This window comes from Rosa rugosa, chromosome 7 (assembly GCF_958449725.1).
Source record: "Rosa rugosa chromosome 7, drRosRugo1.1, whole genome shotgun sequence".
Taxonomy (NCBI): Eukaryota; Viridiplantae; Streptophyta; class Magnoliopsida; order Rosales; family Rosaceae; genus Rosa; species Rosa rugosa.
Window position 1 is genome coordinate 30,445,059 of NC_084826.1, and position 21,414 is coordinate 30,466,472.

Here is a 21,414-nt window from a genome sequence, read left to right on the forward strand (position 1 = left end):
GGATACCGATCAGCCTACTAAGAGAAATCGGCCCTTTCCATCTCCAAAAAAATTGCAGTTTATGATGTCTGATTTGCTAGAGGGTAAAACAAGCCCTATTGCTCCCTCAAAGAAGGTAAAACTGCCTGAATTCCCTACAAAATTCAATGCAAAATCTCTGGGTTTGATGGAAACACCAGGAGGTATGCTTGTGCCTGCAGAGGGTATGATGCCCAAACCTTTACAACTTGAGCTTCCTAGTGGCAAAAAGAAGAGAGGTCGGCCTTTGGGAGCAAAGAACAGAAATCCACCAAAAGCAAAAAAGGTTCCTGCTGAAGATGTCCTGAGTTTTCTGTATTCAGGCAAGCCTCCAAGCCCTAGCTTCAAGGGCAAGGAGAAGATATAGGGTTTTTCTTTTGTTAAGCCTATAAACTATGTAAATGTCTGGCATAGTTATAGGCTCGCTTAAATAAGTGAGCGATAAGTTCGAATAGAGTAGGTCTATCCTATGTACCACTGTGGCTCCTCCACGAATTCTTGCCTGGCCATTGTTATGTGTCAGCGGATGGGTATGTAATGGCCTTCTTGGCATGAGATTTTATAAATGGATTTCCATTATTCAAAAAAAAAAATGTATTATCTATTAATCAATGACATACAAATGGAAGTAATAAGTCACCCACTTATGAGTTATATTTTCTTTTATTACTCATCTAAACGTGAAATGAATGAAACCAATTCCCAAATCAAAAATTAAATAATTCAATACCCTCATCAGAGACTTGGTCAATCAAGTAATAATCCAATCGGAATCTTTGTGAATTTCAATGGCAAATTTGAGCAATTGACGACGTGGTTGGAGAGATACTAACATTGATATCATGTCAAGCAGCGACTAGCGTGACCCACTATTGCATCATATTAGCCTACTAAATCGAATTGCATGCATGGTTTTAATGAAAGAAATGTCATTAAAGTTTTATTTCTATACCTGAAAAATATTTATTTGTGTCCACTAACTCTAACAGTTATCAAATACTTTTATCTGGGCCCTTTGGTTGTACGTTGCCTAGTAGGCAGATTAGTTGTGGTCAGGCGGCATAGGCATTCGAGAAATAGTGTCCACCGCTTCTATGTTTTTCAGTAGGTTACTTGTTTAACATACTTGTATATTATTTCGGTTAACTGTCTAAACTAATCTGATTGCCCATTTTCTTTTTTTTTAAATGGGACTGGTGTGGCTGCCCTCAAGTCTTGAGACTACAAAATACACAGGGGGAATGTAGAGCCTGAACCTCATATTACAATAAGAATCAAGAGAACATCCTGAAATAATACCTAGCAATTATACCTCTAATCTTGCACTTTTGCTTAACCTTTGTGTTTATTTATATATATTTATTTTATTTTTCTTATCATGTTAGGAAATGATGGAGAAGCTTGGAAATGCCCTAAAAAATCAACTTTAGCACATTTTCCTACTCCGGTTAGGAGAAACCAAGCTAAGCAAGGAGGAAGAAGTGGCAGCCTGATCAAATGAAATTAAAATGATCTGAAACTTTACAGAGATATTCTACACATCATGATTATCATTTCTTATGAAGAGTACAAGAGCTAGTTCGGAATAGAAGGTCTTCAAAATATCGGGGCAAGTTTCTGCACTAGAAGATGAAAACTGCAAAACCGGACCTGTACAGATTCCGACAGCATTTCCAGCCAAACCACTAAGAACTAAGCTCTGAAATTTTATCAGGATGATTTGCACTCATATAGAAGCATTTGGTATGAATAAAGTGAAAACCAATTCCGAAGTCTTGATGAAGATTGAATTGAAGGAAGAAAGGAGAAGAAAGTGCGCAAATGGACGAAAAAGGGGTCAACGTAGGTCAACACCGGATTCCGGCCATTTTCTGGCCAAGTTGGCCGGTCAAGAACATGTGTAGAGGGCAAGAAAGGGCTGTTGATTAGGCTTAGAGATTTTAGGTGGGAACAATTTAGGTGTAGGTTGTTTTGAAATTCAAAATTTAAAAAATGACAAGTAGTCCCCCTCTTACATCTCACACCTTTGTCTCCTATTTATTGCCTTGTTCCCTTGCACGATGACCCTCCTACCCTTACTTTATCTCATCCACCAAAATATCTAAGAGCTTGTAAGTCATTTTCATGTGGAATTAAAGAATAGATCCACATTTTATGCTTACACCTTTGTCCATTACATCTCACCATTGATTCATTTTGATCTCCACCCTTGATTTCAATTGCCTTGGCCTTTAAACAGCCCTTTCTCTCTTCCAATACCGTGCATCCCCTTTGCTATCTCATTTTGGAACATCAAAATCTCTCTTTTCTCTAGTTTTAGGTTAGTTTTTCATAGCTTGTACATAGTTCTTTGAGTTCGTGTGAGAAATAGGTATGTAGTCACTTGGGTTTCACCAAAACCGAAGTTACTACAAGCTCTACATCAATCACAACACTTACTTTTATACATCCAAGCTCTTGTTCTTCCTTGTTCTTGAGCTTTGTGGATGTGTATGGTATTTTGGGTTGTAAAAACCGAAAATCCCATACCTTGAAGCAATTCTCTCATCATTTGACATCTTTGAGAGCTAAGTGGGAGGTTTGAGATCTCGGTTTGACTCCACCAAGTGTCAAACCCATGGGTAGTTCTTCTTTTTTCCCTTCCTTCTCTCTTTAATTTGATGTTCATTTCTTGTATTTTCGTAATAACATGTGTAATAAGTAGTTGGCTTTGAGGTTAGGGCTATCCCTTGCCAAACTTATGTGCAAATAATGTAAATTTTCAAGTGTTTTGATGTTTATGCATGTTTTAAATCTATGGCCTTCTAAACTTTAATGCTTACTAAATGTGTTTGCTAACTTAGTCACCTAGAAAGCATGTTTAGGAAACTACTGAATCGGAAACTTGAACTTGACCACTTCTTGAATCTGTGAGCATGAGTAGCCTCTAAGTGGTGGCTTAATGATTCCTACGAAAAATGTTAAGTTGCTTGAATTTCTTACTCTAAACTTAATGCATGTGTCGTGAGTTTTATTACTGTAAGAGGGCCATGTGTTAGGCTTGCGGTTCATAGCCCACTTGTGTTTTAATGAAATATAAATGGGATTAAGGCTGTGTAATTTAACTTAGCTTTACCAAAGTTTGTTGAATTGCATGATTAGTTGGTTTCTTGGTAACTTCACCAAAGCACTAAAGGGAAATTTGTCAAAGCATTGTTATCATATCAAATATGGATTACATTTTGGGTGCCGTGACCACTTACCCAATTTTAGCCTAAAAATTGCTCACTTACTCCACTAAGAGTTTTTTAACCCCATTTACCAAATCCAACAGTGTTTGACAGTATTGCCCTCATACTCTCTCTCTCTCCAGCCGGACGGCCAGATCCCGTCTCCGAACAATCAAGTCCCAAATCTGGGATGAGGCTTCGGTGAACGAAGCCATCCTCGAATCCTTGGAGTCGATCGAGGTTTTGGACCGCAGCCAAGGGATTCCGATCATGGATTCCAGATCCCGAGTCAGCGAAGGAGGAGGAGTCGGACGTGCCTCGAAGCCTCCCCAATCAAAGCCCAACCCCATTTCCACCTCAAAGTCCTCGTCAACTTCCAAGCCTTCGCCTTAGAGAACCCAGAGCCTCGATCAGAAGAGACCCAAATTGCTGGCCTCACACTCTGGTGGGTGCCCAGAGCAATTTTCTGGGTGAGCAGAGCACTTTTTTTTTTTTGGTATACTGTGAGCTTCCGGAATGGGGAAGGGAAAAAAAGAAAAAAAAAAGTGAATGTGTACAATTGAACATATAAGTTGATCAATTGTGTCTGTAGTGTATTCATTTTGGTTTTGGGAGTTTATGCAATCCACTTGAGGGCAATAATATGATTATTGGGAGCAATAATAAGATTATTGGAAGGCAATAATAAGATTACTGAGGGGCAATAAAATGTTTATTGGGGCAATAATATGATTATTGGGAGCAATAATAAGATTATTGGAAGGCAATAATAAGATTACTGAGGGGCAATAAAATGTTTATTGGGGCAATAATAAGATTATTGGGGGTTATTAATTGGGGCAATAATAAGATTATTGGGGGGCAATAATAACATTATTTATTTGGATAAACCTCTGAAAGCTTTCAAAATTAAAAACATCTTCATTTTTCACTAATCATTGATCCCCAATAAACTTGTTATTGGGGAGCAATAATATGATTATTGGGGGGCAATAATATGATTATTGGGGGGCAATAATATGATTATTGGGGGGCAATAATATGATTACTGGGTATTATTGGGGGGCAATAAAATCAGACGCCGGAATCCAGTCACTAGTCTGGTAGCCGGATTCGGGATTCCGGTGACCGGTCGCCGGAGTCCCCGGCCGGCCACTGGTCACCGGAGTCCGGCAAGGTCTCCGATGACTTCTATCACTAAGTGACAAAGAAGGAGAGGGCAAAATTGTCCCAAAAATAAAATTAAAAAATACTTAATTGGGTATTAGGGAAATAATCTCTTAGAGTGTTTGGGTAAGTGGGCAATCTCTTAGAGTGTTTGGGTAAGTCGGCAATTCTTAGAGTGTTTTGGTAAGTGGGCAATTTTTAAGCTAAAATTGGGTAAATGATCATTTCCCCTTACATTTTGTGCATGAGTAAGGTTAGGTGTGATGCCTAAGTCTCTACTCCTCTCATTGATTTAGTCTCTACACTTTTATTAGCTTAGTATGTTTTTGTGCAACTTAGCTTATTTTTTTAAAATTGAAATCAACCAAGCCGTTCACTACCACAATTGTTAATACTATCCGGATCCTCATGATCTTTAGCTTCCAAAGGGCTAAGGTACGATTGTGAACTTGTAAAAAGGTAGACTTACATGCTTTTTATAGGTTTCTTTTCATGGTGATCTAGGTAGGGTAGAGTTACTCAATCACTTGGGTACGATACTCTCACTTTCCCTTTACTAGCTAAAACTTGACCTCCTATACTTGGGAGTGGGGCACATCATTCATAAATTGTATACATAATTTATACTCAAGGATGTCCCCGATCAGAACTCTCCACTAAGTATATGTATTCTAACAACCACCAATTATCAAAGAGTATACAATTGGCTACTCCATTTGCTTTTACAAAGTAGTGACATAACGGAAAGATTACTCTATCACAAAGAAGCATAATTACAAATAGCACAGCTTTCCTACTATGTTGCCGCACGGATACAAATTCAGTGACACTTCATTTCATCCTACCACTAAGAGGTTGTGTCCATTTGGTCAAGTAAATGGCTCGCCACCTTGCTAGCCAGAGAAGGCACACTAAGTGCCATCATATAGAGATGGGGACGTATTGCTGGCATAAAGCCGCATCTAATTAAACATAAAAAAGAAATAAAACATAAAATATAAAATAAAAATAGTTTGAGACCCAAGCCCATGTCCAAGACAAAAAACCTCCCAGTGCCAGCCGAGAATGCAGACCACCTGTGTCACTGTGCCAACATCTCGCACGCAGAGTCTCCGCCGTCCCACCATTGGCGGCATACCTACCGCTCCGAGCAGACGCCAGCTGTCTGTCCAACCTTCCGTCTTCCCCAACATGTCAGCAAGTGTCGCCACCCCTTCCAACCACTCCCTTCCCCCAAACGGCTCTAAACAACCCAAGTCTGATGGAAGTCCAGTCTGATCTTAGCCATTCAGATCCCATCCCCACCTCCACCTTCTCGTCACCACCAGGCGACCATACCTCCCATCGTCGGCACTCCTCCCTTAGGGAGATCGACACCAGCCCCGCTTGTCAGCCGTGTAACTCACGTTGCTCTTCCCTGACATGACCTCCGTGTGATCTGGACAACAAGCTACCACACTACCTTCACTCCGAGTGGATATCCATATAAAACCGGACACTCGGTCCATTTTAGCCCATTCGACAATGCTGCCATGAGGGCGTGCTGTCAGACATGTCATATACTCTTGACAGAGGATGCCTAGGGTTTTGAGAGAGAAGTTCTCGACATTAGAGAGAGTTTTCTTATTCTGATTGCCAACTTTATGTTGTAATAATAATTTGGTATATGAGATTTGGGATTGAGACCCCTTTATTTTATTTTATTTTGCGGGAGTTTGTTATTTTGAAGAGAGCATATACGCTCATTGGAGTTGTGATTGTTGGCATTTCCAAAAGTGTAGATTTTGCTTCCACAGGTTTTGAGCAATCTATTTTAGAAGTGATTCTACCGAACTTTTAGTTACATGTGTGACGTGGCGGGCCGACCACAAGGTGATTTGGGACAAAATTATGTAAAAATGTGTTTTGGAGTAACATATTTTTTGAATCGGCCCGAGGGGTAATAATATCATTAATCACAAGCCAGAATAGGCCGTTACATACCCTTCCGCTACCATTTAAGGACATAGGCAGACAAGAAGATAGTGGTAGTACCCACAGTGGTACATAGAAATAGACCTACTCATTAGACATTAAATACGTAGAGGTAACGAGGATCCTCCATTGGTACTACGCCAGAGGCGCTAGAGATCTAGGTTCCTAATACAAGAAACATATGTACGTGATACAGTAAGTAACATATGTACGTGATACACTAAGTAAAATTTATCTATAAAGAATAGAAAAGAATATGAGGCTTAAAAAGAAATGAAAAAAAAAAAAAAAAAAGCCGTAAGAGAAAGTGTCCCCTAAACTTTGCCACAAAAAAACAAAAAGAAAAAAGCCCACAAGAAGAAGCCACGGAGTGTTCGGACGCTCTGAAACTTTGAAGCTTATAAAGTAGTTGGCCATTGAGAACACTTTGGTTTTTCCATGTTCAACAACAGCGATAAAAATTTCAAACCTAGAACATTTCTAAACATTGTGAATGAGGGTTAACTGATAAATCTAAAAGGTAAAAGTGTAAAACAAGGATGAGCGACATATGAAATTTGAATGATAAAGACTATTTGTCTCTTCTCGGTGTATCAAAAAGGACTCAAATCCTTGAGATTTGCAGCGGAACAATTGCTTCGAGCACTTCATCGCCAACATAAGCACACTGCAACTTTTCCAATCTACCAAGTTTCTCCAAGAGATGATTCTGACAGTTTTCAGCTGCCATTAATCCTGCTGCATAAGCCCCATGTACTGATCCTTGATGATCCATGCTAACAGCTTCCCCTCCAAAGAAAAGGTTACCCAAAGGTGCTCGAAGCCTCTCGTATACATCTGCTGGCTTTCCAACCAAATCCAAAGAGTAACATCCAAGGGAATTCAGGTCTGTTCCCCAATGTGATACAAGATATTGAACCTGTTACACGACCAACCAAATGTAAGTTCATGAGTTCGACATCAATCAACTACTGATCACCATTATGCTGCCCAATTATATCATATCCTGGATTAATCGTGGACAAAGAATGTCCTTCTACACTTACAACTCTCAGCCACCATAGACAGTTCTAGATGGCACAAGGTTGGCATCATACATAGATTCAACGAAAGTGAGAAAATATCTGAAAATAATGTACATACCGGCTCAGTTGCTTCGGGTAACATATTCTTGAGCTGATCATTCACAAATTTAACAGCAGCAACATCATCTAGATTTTCAAGGTCATATGCAAACCTTCCAGCACACATATAGACAAGGACTGGTTGCCCCGTTGTCTTGTGAAGATTGAGAAAATAAGCGCATCCATAAGAAGAAGGTGCAACAACTCCTAAGAGCTCTACATTCGGCCAGAAAACTTTATCAAATCGTAAGGCAATTTTGTTTTCATTGCCCACCCCAAGATCAGAAATTGCAGACATTTTCCACTCTGGTAAGGTGGGTTCGAACTCGATCAACTTGGCTTTAAGAACCCCAAGAGGTACGGTTATGATAGCCGCATCTGCAATGAAGTTTCTGCCATCTTCAGTTGTGAGCATCACCTTATTACAACCATTTGATATCTTTGTGACCCTGCTCATAATTTACAGTAGAGTTCAGGCCAAACAGAAAACACTCACACAAAAAGGATATGTTCACAATAGGATGTGTAATACAAATTTGCAACCAGAGCACTCAAACAGAATAAAACGGTCAACCAAAGCCATATTAAATAAAACAACATGGGGTACAAAGAAGACAATTCTTTTTTATGAGAAACCAAATTTTATGAACAAAAAGAGAACATACAGATCAGAAAACAAATGAGCACTAACTAGCAATTAAACAGATTTATAATTCATCATAATGACCTTTTCTTTTCTTTTCTTTTTTTTTGCAAACCACACACAACCCCCCACCACGCCCCTCCTCTTTTGTTATGCAAGTGACTATTGTGAAGAACACTCGTGGAGAGAGTAGTTTGCAAAAATGGGAGTGCTAATTTCACTCGTTATTATTTCAATTTTTAATATTTTAATTATTTTTATATGAGTATTAGGTGCTACATCATCAAAATATACGAGCAAGTAAAATTTCTCAGAAGTGAGGAAGAGGGTTACATGCCACACTGGAGTTATATAAGATCGTCAAGTCAATACATAGTTTTGATGATTAAGTAAAACACAGGTAGTGCAGTAGTATTTACGTCTGGTCTGCTGCTAGGTAGATGTGCTGTAGTGGCAATCCCAATAGGAGGATTTTTGAGGGAGCAAGGGATGAAGAGGTGGTTCTTCGGTGAAATATTTTGGCAATGACAGATCATATTCTGAATTTAGGAATTATTCTTTACATGTAATCTCTTATGATTCTAACGGTGTACTGTTTTAGCTTGTTTCTTGTTCCATTCGCCCAAACAAGGTCATGTAAATGCATGTTCAGTTATGGGACAGGGGTAAGTACCTGTGACTCAACCGCACATCGATATCTTTTGCAAGAGTCTTTATTATGGGATCATAACCTTCCACCATAAGTCCATGACCACCAGAGAGAACATGCTCCTGTACAACAAGAACCGACAGCCGTGTAAGCCCTCACCAATAGATAACAAGTTCTAGCTGACAGTTTTGCATCCAACCATAAATTTCCAATAAACAGAAACAGACAACATGTTCCTGTACCACCTCTAAACCAACTTAGGTGCCAATGTGGTTTTTGAAAACTGACAACGGTAAAGAGACCACATGGTATTACTCAAATGTTTAAATGCCACATTACTGCCACATCATGTGGTGTTGGAAGTGATACAAAAAAGGTGGTCAGCTTGGCATAGTCCATCAAGGCTATAACAAGAGATTAAGAATATAAACTACACACAAATCCATACATTATGGTTGATGATGCCTCAACAGTAGTGTTAGGGAGGAGGGCGTATTTATCCAAAATATTGATGTTGGCATCAAGAAACTGAAAACTCAAAGAGGTTTCAGTGTCTGGTCTTGCTCATCAGCACAAATTCTAATGCCATTAAAACCAGAACATTCATGATTATAATTTAATTAATGTACACACTTCTCATATGCCTAACAATTCCATAAAATTTCATATTTGGTATCAGAATCTAGAAGCAAATTTGGGAGAACAAAAGAGAGAATTAGTTTAAAAAAGAATTGCAAGGGTGCCAACCAATTGCACCTTCGTGTCAGACAACAATTTCATATTTGGTATCAGAATCTAGAAGCAAATTTGGGAGAACAAAAGAGAGAGAATTAGTTTCAAAAAGAATTGTAAGGGTGCCAACCAATTGCACCTTCGTGTCAGACAACACACTATCATTAGTTGTTTTCTGTATATCCCCCTGTCATTGTATTTCAAGCACTTTTCTTACTCTAAACAGTCCTGGGGTAATACTAGTCTTGTACATTCTAAAAGGATACTAGAAAGAGGTATTTCTATGATCTATGGACATCAGAACTATATGGTCAACCCAGGAGAATTAATTACAAAAGTTTAGATAGTGCACTACCTGATCCCAGTTTTTCAGTGATATCATATCTGCATCTGCAGCAAACCATGCTTCCATTCGACACATGTACCATTGCAACACTGCTTGAGCAAGTCCTTCTTGTCTGCAGCAGTCAGAAGGTAAACAGCAAGAGTATTAAGATTCAACAGTTGAAGCATCATGCAGTAAAATGTGTATTTCTTCTGTTTATAATACCTTAACTCTGGATGCCTATTCAAGACAATCATTATTGCTTGGTGAACAGACATGTCATCAGTATGTTCATTCCTTACTTTCTCTGTCTACAGAAATCAAACAAGAAAATTTAGTTTAAAGGACTCCCAAAGAGCCAGGTTCATAACTCACAAAAAACAAACAATATCCACTACAAATGTACATCAAAGGTAGGTACCTCAGTGAGAATTCTCTTGAATATATCACCAACTTCAACGACCATCTGCTGAGGAACTTGTTTGCCGTCCATATCGAAAAGCGCAAAGCTAAAACAACATCCAGACATTCAGCACAACAGTTCAATTTGAATTTATACTTGAATTATCAATGCCTGATCTGCTGGAAGATTCTAATTTGAAGTACGAGAAAAATTAAACCATCGATACCGCTTTGTTCTGCTACCTTTCAGATTAAAACTCCAGTTATATTTTTTTTTTTTTGTCCCACAAATATTATGTGCTGAACACTATTAAAAGCATAAACCTCATATGCATTCACAAGAATAGTAATGTAACAAATAAATGATATTTTACCTTTCCAAATCATGATCATACAACACGGAGTTGTCGCCGCTAGTACGATATAAAGTAAGTCCTAGACGGCGTATAAGTGGAGCCAAGGGATTCTCATTGCAAACACCATGTAGCCTGGAACATGTTCAAGACAAAATTAGTTGATAAGAAATTAATGAAAGGTGGATTGCTTTTCATTTTTTCAAATGCAAAGCACAAACTACATGAGGCAGCAGGTCTTTTAAACAAATTGTGGTAAGTAAAGAAAATATCTGTCAGAATTGACAAAAGCAGACATCTGTAGTCAATTGGGGGGGGCGGGCGATTGTGGGAGAGAGAGACAACAACTAATCATATTAGTTATTACATTGAATCTGTCTATTTAACCATCCTGTCTCTTCCCTCAGTTCAACTTGGAGGCATCCTTCATCCTATGTGAATAAGTTGTCAACTCAAGATATAAGTATATTCACCCTATTTGAAATTACATCAGCTAACAAGTTATGGAGACAACACATCCAATAGGAACTAATTCAGTAGTGATCATGTTTCAACAGTCTATAGTATCACAGGAACCACACCACGGATTTGTTTATGAGATATACAACCACAAACCAAAGTATAATAAAAGTAAACGAGAGAGATAAAATTTACCATGATGCTCCCATATCTACTGGACAACCAAATGAGTAATCAGTAAGAATCCGGCCACCGAGTCTATCTTGTGATTCGAGCAATGTCACCTGAAAAACGATGATGATACAAATCTAAGAGGCCAGCGAATACAATTTGTCCATTGTAACAAAAACAAATCGTCTAAGAAGACATGAGTGAGTGAATTGACCTTAAAGGAAGCGTCATGGAGAAGACGAGCCGCTGCAAGACCAGATATACCACCACCAACAACAATAACAGAAGGCCATGATGATGCATTGTGCTGCCTCTCAATGCGAGAAGGAATTGAGTCTGGTCATGACACAAATATAGACATAGTCAGCCATGAATAACAACAACAAACCCAATAATCCAAAATCAACAGTAAATGAAGTGACAGAGACAGAGATCAAATACCGTCAATCAAATCAGTAAAGAACGGATCTTTGGGGTCCATCGGAACAGGGAATTATGGAACAGTAAAAGGGAATTGGGAATTGGTTTGGTTTGGTTTGGTTTAAGAAAAAGGGTGTATAGGAATCTTGGCGACTAATTGGTAAGAATTATAAAGAAGGAAGATGAGAAGGCCAGCAATGAAGCGGCTGAGATTGGCAGAAGAATAGCAAGGCAGTTCCTTCATGACATTTATCATGACATTCTCTCTCTCTCTCTCTCACTCGCAAGCAATACCAATACCAATGGTGAAGAATAAGGAATATGGGAATAACCAGGTAATGAATGGTACCACAATTGCAAGGAAGGAGTACTAAGAAGAAGACAACCCAAGTCGCCAATTTGCCAAACACAACTATGGGGACTCAGATCCAACACTCTCCACAACTATGGAATAACCAAGTTTATACCTTTCACGAATCAACCTATTCTTGTTATATTTAGCCTGCCTCTGATATTTTCATTTATTATTCATAATTAAATTTGATTAAATTACAAAAAATTGATTAGTTGATCACAACTCCAATACGTCTCCTTGATGTATGCAAATTGGGTTACTTGCATGTGTACGTTCATGCCAGCGGGATAGGAGTCATCTTTAATTCCCATGTGTTTTTTATGCAGATGTGCCAAACCAAACCTGGCCGCCTCTTCTGATTTTCAAAGTGTGTGTCAATTATTGAGAATCCCCTCTAGAATAATACCTTGGCCAGCACCCTCTAATTTCCATCCAATTTCCTAGACGAAATTGTAACCATCACCCTTCAAACAAAAAAGGAAGGTCACCCTTCAAACAAAAAAGGAAGGTCAACATCTTTTAGAGAAATCATAATCTGTTGGGTAGTTACTTTTGAGCTAACTTAGCAAACACAGCCAGCTGCTAAATTTGCTTTTCCTGCTGGACCAAGTCCAGCTAACATTAGGAAAAACAAGGTACTAAGCGCTGGATTTCGGCAACAAAAAGGAGCATAATCTTGTGCTAATACATTAGAAAGAAAAAGATGCAGGAATAGATCCCCCATCAATTCTGTTTATCATTCAACAAGGACATATCGCGCCAAATTGGCCTGTCTGTATGAACCCGTAGCTGATGGATGCACCTGGAAGAATAGCGAATCCTTGAGCAATGTCGTTGTAGAGACGACCTGCAAAGAAGTTGTATTTGAATAGGCACCTACACTACTTGCTGAAGTTGAAGAGAATCAGTTTCATATCTTTCTCATGCACTTATCGAACAACTTCTCTACACCACTTGTGATTGCAAGGGCTCCAAGCTGAACACTAGACAATTTGAAGTATGTACTGCCAAGGACACCTAACATGTCTCTTCTGACGACACCAAACCCTCCAATACTATTATTCGATGAAAAATCCCCATAAAATTGACCTTTAGCCAGCCTTCTGTTGGAGATTTACAACACAATGAGCCTTGACGAAGATATGTGGCTTTAGGTTTCACCTGATAATCATGAAGCCAAGCATTAAAGAGAAAAACGACATCACCTGCAGTAGCTTCTTTATGCTCCCAAATTCTAGCATTCTTATCAGGCCATCTCCCCATATGAGAAACAGCAGATTATGGAACCCTGCCTTTGACAATGCTTGAAAACAGTATAACAACCAAGACTTGAATGAATGGAAAGTGATTGAATTCAAGAAACACATATGTGGAAGCTTTGGATTTGCCCTAATGACCTTCTGAGTGAAAGAGCAAGTGCAACAAAAGAGGGAGAGTAGTCTCGGGCTATTCTGCATATAATGGACAAATAACACTCTCCACACAAACATGTTTAGAAAGCAACTATCAAATTAGGAAGAATTGACTGACGTGCTTTCCAAACACACAGCTGAAGCTGGAATATTAGGATGCCACACCATTTTTCCAGCGATACACCTTGATCATCCTCCATATTAGCTTCCATAACAGAATCATGAGATAGCTGAAGTGAAAGAGCAAGTCAATAGGCTGTCTTCACTGTTAACATGATCGAAGAAAGAAAGCCAAATATCACATCTAATTTAGCTTTAGGAATGAGATATTTGAGAACATAGAACACGTATCATTTCATCACAGAAAGAAATACAATCAACTAGAACTTTCTTATAACCAAGCCTCCACTCGACAGCTAATTTCCACCTCTCCCTTGACCGCTGCATTTTCCCTGACACAAGTGTTTTGGAATCTGTTTCTCCCTTGTTCAAAACATTAGCCCTAAAAGTACAAATCTCATCTGTTGATACAGATGAAACATTTGCAAACTCCAAAGGGGCATTAACATTTTGGATTTTGTGAATGACACTTAATAGAAGACTATCTTCTTCAAAAGTTGTTGGCAGATTCTTCATAGTACTGTTACACTTGTTTGAAATCCATCTCATAACAAATACCTCATTTTCAACTGAGAGTTGAAGCCCTGAATAAGCAAGATGTCCAACAGATCTTCGCCGGTTTGCTGGGGTTGCCCATAATCGCAGAGCCGAAAGTAGAGCAAAAGACGGCTTTCCACTTTGATGGATATATAGGGACTCCTTAGGCCATGAACAAGAGGAATATATTTCTGGTTCTAAGGGAATAAAAACTTTGTCATTTGGATTTTCATTTAAGAGAAAGCCATAGTGCTCAAGAAGCTCCAAATTTGTGTATGTTCCATAGCTCAAAAGCACCTACAGACGATACGGTAATATTAAATACATTTCTGCTGTCCAAATTTAAAAAAAAAAAAAAAGGATTAAAACTCTTTGAGTACCTAAGAGCTAAGAGTTACCCAAAACATCAAATGGCTATCTATAGTAGTATACAGAAAATCACAATAAGTCATCACAACATTGTTCATGAGAATTCACTCACAGCCATAATCTCATTTTCATAACGGGAATAGGTGCAATTAATCAACATCAAAAGCAAATTCAGTAGAGGGATATCTCATTTATAAAAAATAAATAAATAAATTGTGAACGCTTTGAGATAAAAGTAAAACTATGGGTCAAATGCAACACCACAATTGACCATGAAATTCTAATAGCTTGGGCCAAATGTTCTAACTAGATATCATTAAAAAAATGATAAGGTTGGTGATTTTCCTTAACAAAAGGTTGTACATAGCTCAACTAATATACATTAAATTAAACCCTCATCTTTGAGCTGCTATAAATATCTGCATAATCAATTTCCCAGTCACACAAAATTGGTATGCCAACAGTTAAGAACCAAGGTTTCTTACACACAGCACTAACTAAATCAAGTACAGAGTGGACTAGTCAATATGCAACTTTAATCCAGGTAAAAGATATCAGCACTTCTGCTTGATCAAAAGAAATGCAGAGGAGAAAACATTTTGAAGTACAGAACCAGGATGTAATGTTATGTCTTCATGTCAAGAATGCATTGGTACTCATATGTTGACAGAACATTAAAAAGAGTTATTGAGTGACATTAATAACTCTTTTTCACATAGCAATGCGAAACATAATCCAGTACTGAAACCAAGTGAATTGCAGTAGGTATATAATAGTAGATCATGGAATGCAACCAGCATAGCTAGAAGAAAGATGGCAATTTGGATATCCAACGATCAAGGACCTACACTATCCAGTAAAATCCCATTCTTCACCTAATATTGGGTCATTGGGTGCATAATAACTACCTGGGTGCGTAATAACAACGAGCCTAAGAAAGAAAATGGTGTACAGTCTCACGCATCCTGTGAATAGATACAACACAATAACAGAAGAAATCTTTTTGCGTCTACAACAATATGCAGCGATGATTAAATGGTGGACCCTTTTTCAAAGAAATTCACTAACCCTACAGTGAGCAATCAAAATACCTAGTGCCTGTTGCACATATTCTGAAGAAAGAAAACAGAAATTAGCATTGAAGTAACAACAGCCATAAATCATAATGCAGGACCAATAGTTTTGTTAGAAAGAGATATCCACTTTTGAAGTCAAAGAACTGAACCTGTTGACCAAATCTGACATCAAGGACGCTACAATAAAAAAAGAAATGCCTATTGCCATGTCTTGCATGCATCAATTCAAAATGTAATGTCATTTAAGAGATAGCAGCTCACAAGTTATTAAGAGTCACCATAGTTAAGCCTTACAAACCGTTACTTCGTTTGACATATCATAAGTCTTCATTCAATTTCACTTACATTTTGCGAGTCTCTTACCATTTAATGAACTTTTCAAAAGATAAAGCAGTGGCTTTCAATTTTAAATCTGCTGCTTAGGATATTGCACTTTTGAAGACAATTAAATCTTACAAAATGTTTGGTGCCTTGATATTGCCTTCCATGCTTTATTCACTCTGCCCTCGTTCTTGTCTGTCAAAATTATATGTAAACATAGAAACCTATATCTTAATCTTATTCTATTACTCAGTTTCTATCATGACCAGATTTTTTTTTTCTGTCCACAACCCACCATAATCAAAGGTAACCCCAACCTTGTATGACTCTACATCAAATCAATCCCACTTTTTACACCTACAGTATAGCTACCATAATTTCCTTGTAACTCATCATAAATTTAATGCCTCATCTCACCTACCTCCAAAAGTTCCTTTCAGAGATACTATCTGATGTTCCAAAATGTGATCATCAGTAGGACATTCAGATTAGGTTTGGAATATCTCTCAACTCAGGTAGTTCACCCTGTCCTCGAAAAACACCTTAACCTTTTAAGAGCATTCACCTTTTACCATTAGAATTTTCCTAAGTTCTGATGCCACTATGGTAATTTTTGATTCATTGGTACAGAAGTTGAATCACAGAAACTACGGGAACAGGCGTCATGATGAAACAAAAATAGACTAACCCAATAATACAACAAAATTATCCTTCACAGTCAAACTTCATACCCAGAAATGAAGGATAAGTTTCCCATTGAAGAACTAGAATGTATGCAGATTAGTGTTCGTAGATGTGGCCCATAAAGCTAGGAAAATGAAAGAGGTTAAATGGGTACCAGAAAGCTACTATACAACAACAGAATGACAAATTGTATGCTGAATAAAAATAAAAAAAAGAATTCCATGATACCTGCTCTCCTTTTCTATAACTTTTCTTCGCATAGAAGCAATATGCCCCAACATCGTTCTCAAACCTGCCATCAGTTAATCTTCCCGAATCAGAATCAAGCTGCTCCATATCTAGAATACACGAAGTTTCCTCGTTCACTGTAGAGATTTCCTGTAAGGCCAAGTCATGTGTTCTATGCTCCATATTTTCAAAATCAGATTCTTCTACAGGTGCAGAATAATTAAATAAGTCTCCCACAGGACATAAACACCCAGCTCCATCCCATGGTATATGCATCGTCCGTGAGGATACCTTCAAAGGAAATAAATGATTAACAGCTTGAAACATTATTTGAAATATTTATATAAATAGTGAGAGAGAGAGAGAGAGAGAGAGAGAGAAATCAAACATATATAAGACTGGTCGCTGAAACAAGTAACAGAAGTGATGCACAAAAGAAACAGTGATATATTAGTGAGATTAATCACTCTGAAAAATAACCCTTGTCATCCTGGCATTATATTGTCAAGGCCATGATCTAATCTATATATAACCTGAGATAAAACAGAAGAGAAAATGCGAATGAAAAAAATACAACAAGCAAATGACTATGGCAACTTTATGTCAAAGTTCTCAATACAGCAAAACTCGAACCCCAAGCACGACTACTCCTCATAACACAGGCTATTCCAAAACAATAAAATACCTATAAAATTTAAAGATCCATACTTTTGAACAACTAAATATACAAATCTTAATCAAATAATAATCAGTATACAAAAACTAAATCTAATTTAAACCCAAAGCCCATATTAACTGAAACTCCAGGACCAAGCAAACAAGCATGATGCTCATTAGTCATTAAAAAAGGAAAAAGGTACACTCACAGTTGCAGAAGCCCAAAGCCATGCCCTAAATGTTCGAAGTTGCGGCTTGAGCTTAAGTTGTTCCATGAGTGCATTGGTCTCTTTCCACTCAAACTCAGCCTTGGAAATGGCCTTATCAGCAGCCCAGATAGCATCGTCCACCTAGCGAGCATATGACATATAGAAAAAAGCAAATTTTTAACACAAACTTCCAAATCCTAGCACAAGAAAGAAACAGATGAAGCAGGGATGAAAAAGTGAACCTGCAGAGCTTTCTTCTCAAATTCACCAAATGTTGCTATAATGTCATAACTGCGCGGCAAATTGATCAGGTAAGGGTGCCACCATGAAGTCTTCCCTTTACCCATTTCATACAGTAAACAAACCGTCAATGTCTGTATATAAAGAAAACCATTCAAGAATTCAACTTTAGCATAAACAAAGAATTGGGTTATCTGGGTTGTAAGTAATGTAAAAGATTAGACAATAAACAGAGCAAAAGAATGAATGAATGGAAAAACCTGCGTAGGGGAGAGAGAGCTATGGGCATTGACAGCAACAGAGAGTTGATCATCTTTCAACAACAGACTTTCCCTTGTAAACAGAGCCGATTTTGGAACTTTGAGAACTAACTCTCCTTTTTCAAGATCACGAGCAGCGCCCAAACCTCTCCTGCAGTTTGTGAATTGTCAGGCTCAATAATTTCAGACAAGCATTGTGGGTTTATACTCGGAATTGCATACCCGCCTGCGCCATGGAAGTAGGAGACGACCAGAGAGTGGCCCAAACACGAAAGCCCGCGACATTTTGAGTCTGATATACCAAACTCCGCCGCCCATTTCAGAAGCCTTTCGAGGTTGCCTTCTTCTTGCTCCATGTTAAGTCGTTTACTCTGATGCCATGATTGGTTATACAATGTTGTTAAATAAAATGAAAACATTTTAAGCTTCGTTCCACAGACTCATGGAGATATACTAGTTTTTTTCTTTTTCTTTTTTAAGAATATAGACTTATAGAGATGACTTTTTCTATTGGAACCTCTAAATTTACTCACTTGGTCTCTATGCTTTTTACACCCTTTATCAAATTTTTAAGGGTCGTTGACCCAAAGCACCAAAATTGGTTAAACTTAACCTATTTACCCCAGCAACAAATTTTTATTCTCACTAACCCAATTTAAAGTGAAATGATAATTTTGCCCTTAACCTAATTAATAAACTACTATCATGCCACTCTCCCTATATCTCAATAATCTCATCCCTTCGGCCTCTCTCTCTCTCTCTCTCTCTCTTATCCCTCCGATCCGTAGGCCGGAGCCTGTTTCGCTCACCGATTTCTCTCTCGTCGGAGCACTAGAGTCCGAGTCGCGGCGGTGGAGACTTCGTTGCAGAAGTCTATGTGGCCCGGTGAGTCGATGAAGGTGATGGAGTGGCCACGGTGGTTGATGGAGGAGCTCTTCATGGTGATGGACCGGCGCTGCTACTCGAGGAGAGAGTCCATGAAGCGGAGGCGGCAGGTGAGCTTGGGGTGGATGATGCCGCCGACGGAGCCGGAGATAAGGTGGTCGTAGAGCATTCTCACCATTAATTCGTGGCCTGTGCTGGGTTGTGGCACTTGTGAGATAATGGTCGTGATCGATTCAATTTTTGTTTGATAGGATAAAGATAAGGCTATGGTTTCATGGAATGCTATGACTACTGGTTATTCTCAGATTGTTAGATTTGAGAATGCTATTGGTTTATTTGAAAAGATAAGGGAGTGGAAGATTGAGTTAAATGTTGTCAACTGGAGAATGATGGCTTTGCATGGATGTGTTTTGGTAAATGATGGATTGTGGCTCAGAGCCACATGTTGTTAATAATGACATTTGTTTTAGCCTGCACTAGCTCTGCATTTTTTTTTTTTTTTTGATAAGAAGCTCTGCACATCAATCTTAAAATAAAGCTATAGCTTCTTCCAATTCCAATATTCTATGTTTTGTGCAACCTTGAACTAGTTATGAGCTTATTGACCTTTCTTCATTTCTTTCTTCTTGTTTAATTTTTTTTTTGAAAGGTTATTTGATTTTTCTTCAAAGAGCTCAAATGATCAACTGGTCTTGTTAGAAGTTGTTGATTTATAGGGGCAATAGATGTCTATTGGGGCAATACACGTCTATTAAAAATGGCTGAGTTGTTGGTCTATTGCCTCCCAATAGACATCTATTGGGGGGTAATAGACATTTTGAATTAATGTAATCTCCTCTTTTTTTTCTTTAATTAAAGTTATATTTGTGTAATTTTAGAAAAATTAGTTCTCATTTCGGTAATCGAAACGTCTATTGGGGGGCAATAGACGTCTATTGGGAGGCAATAGACGTTTTAAAATTGAGGCAATAGACATCTGTTAAAGCGTCTATTGGGGGGCAATAGACGTTTTGAATTGATGTAATCTCCTCGTTTTTTTTCTTTAATCAAAGTTTTATTTGTGTAGTTTTAGGAATATTAATTACCATTTCGGTAATCTAAACGTCTATTGGGGGGCAATACATGGCTGATAGTCGTCTATTGGGGGGCAATACATGGCTGATAGTCGTCTATTGGGGGCCAATAAACGTCTATTAGGGGGCAATAGACTTTTGGGGCAATAGACGTCTATTGGGAGGCAATAGACGTCTATTGCCCCTCTATTAGGGGGCAATAGATGTCTATTGGGGGCAAAAAAACTTTCCGGTGAGATTTTCAGCAAATTCCGGTGGGCGGCAGCTGGTGACCGGAATCCGGCGGCGAAAGTTGACCGGATTCCGGCGAAAGTTGACCGGATTCCGGCGGCCGGTGACCGGATTCCGGCGGCCGGTGACGGGCTCCGGCGAATTCTCCTATGGTTTCTCTCTCTTCCATTTTCTCTCTCTCTCTAAGTAACAAAGGGGTGAGGGGTAAAATGGTATTAAAAAAAAATTAAAAACAAAAAAAAAATCTTAATGGGGTATTAGGGAAGACTCTCTTAGAGTGTATTGGGTAAGAGAGAATTAAAAAAACTTAATGGGGTAAGTGAGAAAAAAATCCCTAGAAATGGGGTAAATGGACAAAACCCCAATTTTTAAATACTAAATTTACTCACTAAACTTCCTCAAATAACCTCACTCATATAATTTGCAAACAAATTATTATCTTTAAAATAAAAAATTTAGTCATTTCAATGGTTTAATCACTCTATAAGTCGTAACTAAATATACATTTCTTAATCAAACTTGAGTTTCAAAAATTAATGTCTAAATCAATAAGAAAATGTCATGAACTATTATGTTTTTTTTTTTTTTTCTATTTTAGCTGTGCAAAAAAAAATGAAGAAATCATTTTGTTTTTATTCTCAAAAAAAAAAATCATTCATTTTTTAATGTTTTGTTTTTTTTCTGTATTTTTTGTACCATATGATTAATTATTTAAATATTTTTTATTTTTTTTTGCAAATATAATGGGTTGACTTAGATTTAGACCATAAATCATAAGAGGATTTATTTTGTTTTCCCTCACCAATATGCGTTCTGTTGTAGAGAAACTGAAATTGAGAGGAATTTACTGTGTATGTATCATTGATAATAGGGGCCTCTTTATATAGAGGATTACAATGCATAGAATCTCAATCATACAAGGAAAGTAATTCTACATTGATTAGGATTCTAGATCCTTCTAATTAAATCCTATTACCACTAGGTCAAGTAACCTAGAGTTTGGGCCAAACACAAATAGAGATATCCTTAAACACTCCCCCTTGTGTTGTCCAAACGCGGTGCTTCTCTCGTTGCCTCGTTAAAAACCTTGCCGAGTAACAAAAACCCAGTA

At 38.1% G+C, this 21,414-nt stretch overlaps 2 protein-coding genes and 1 long non-coding RNA gene across 4 annotated transcripts; 1 reads left to right on the forward strand and 2 right to left on the reverse strand.

The window, feature by feature from the left end:
* Positions 1–2,293: 2,293 nt before the first annotated feature.
* On the forward strand, positions 2,294–3,892 carry LOC133722397 (uncharacterized). The gene is made up of 2 exons (XR_009852689.1): positions 2,294–2,639; positions 3,371–3,892. It is a non-coding gene; the product is annotated as an uncharacterized LOC133722397 (long non-coding RNA).
* Positions 3,893–6,739: 2,847 nt separating this feature from the next.
* LOC133723843 (polyamine oxidase 5-like) lies at positions 6,740–12,087 on the reverse strand. Its single transcript, XM_062150709.1, has 10 exons — positions 11,668–12,087; positions 11,441–11,562; positions 11,251–11,339; positions 10,618–10,731; positions 10,263–10,350; positions 10,067–10,152; positions 9,872–9,974; positions 8,809–8,906; positions 7,512–7,941; positions 6,740–7,287 (listed from the first exon to the last, which is right to left on the reverse strand). Exons 1-10 carry the CDS (start codon positions 11,705–11,707, stop codon positions 6,973–6,975), a joined length of 1,485 nt encoding a protein of 494 aa, XP_062006693.1. The 5' UTR covers positions 11,708–12,087; the 3' UTR covers positions 6,740–6,972.
* A 404-nt stretch (positions 12,088–12,491) lies between these two features.
* Positions 12,492–18,518, reverse strand: LOC133723842 (protein SET DOMAIN GROUP 40). Of its 2 annotated transcripts, none has more exons than XM_062150707.1 (6): positions 18,337–18,518; positions 18,115–18,265; positions 17,857–17,988; positions 17,615–17,755; positions 16,749–17,039; positions 12,492–14,367 (listed from the first exon to the last, which is right to left on the reverse strand). In XM_062150707.1, the coding sequence occupies exons 1-6, from the start codon at positions 18,468–18,470 to the stop codon at positions 13,729–13,731; spliced, it is 1,488 nt and encodes a 495-aa protein (XP_062006691.1). In that variant the 5' UTR covers positions 18,471–18,518; the 3' UTR covers positions 12,492–13,728. The 2 variants fall into 2 exon arrangements, with proteins under 2 accessions (XP_062006691.1, XP_062006692.1); XM_062150708.1 differs by having other exon boundaries at positions 18,341–18,470.
* Between the last annotated feature and the right edge of the window lie 2,896 nt (positions 18,519–21,414).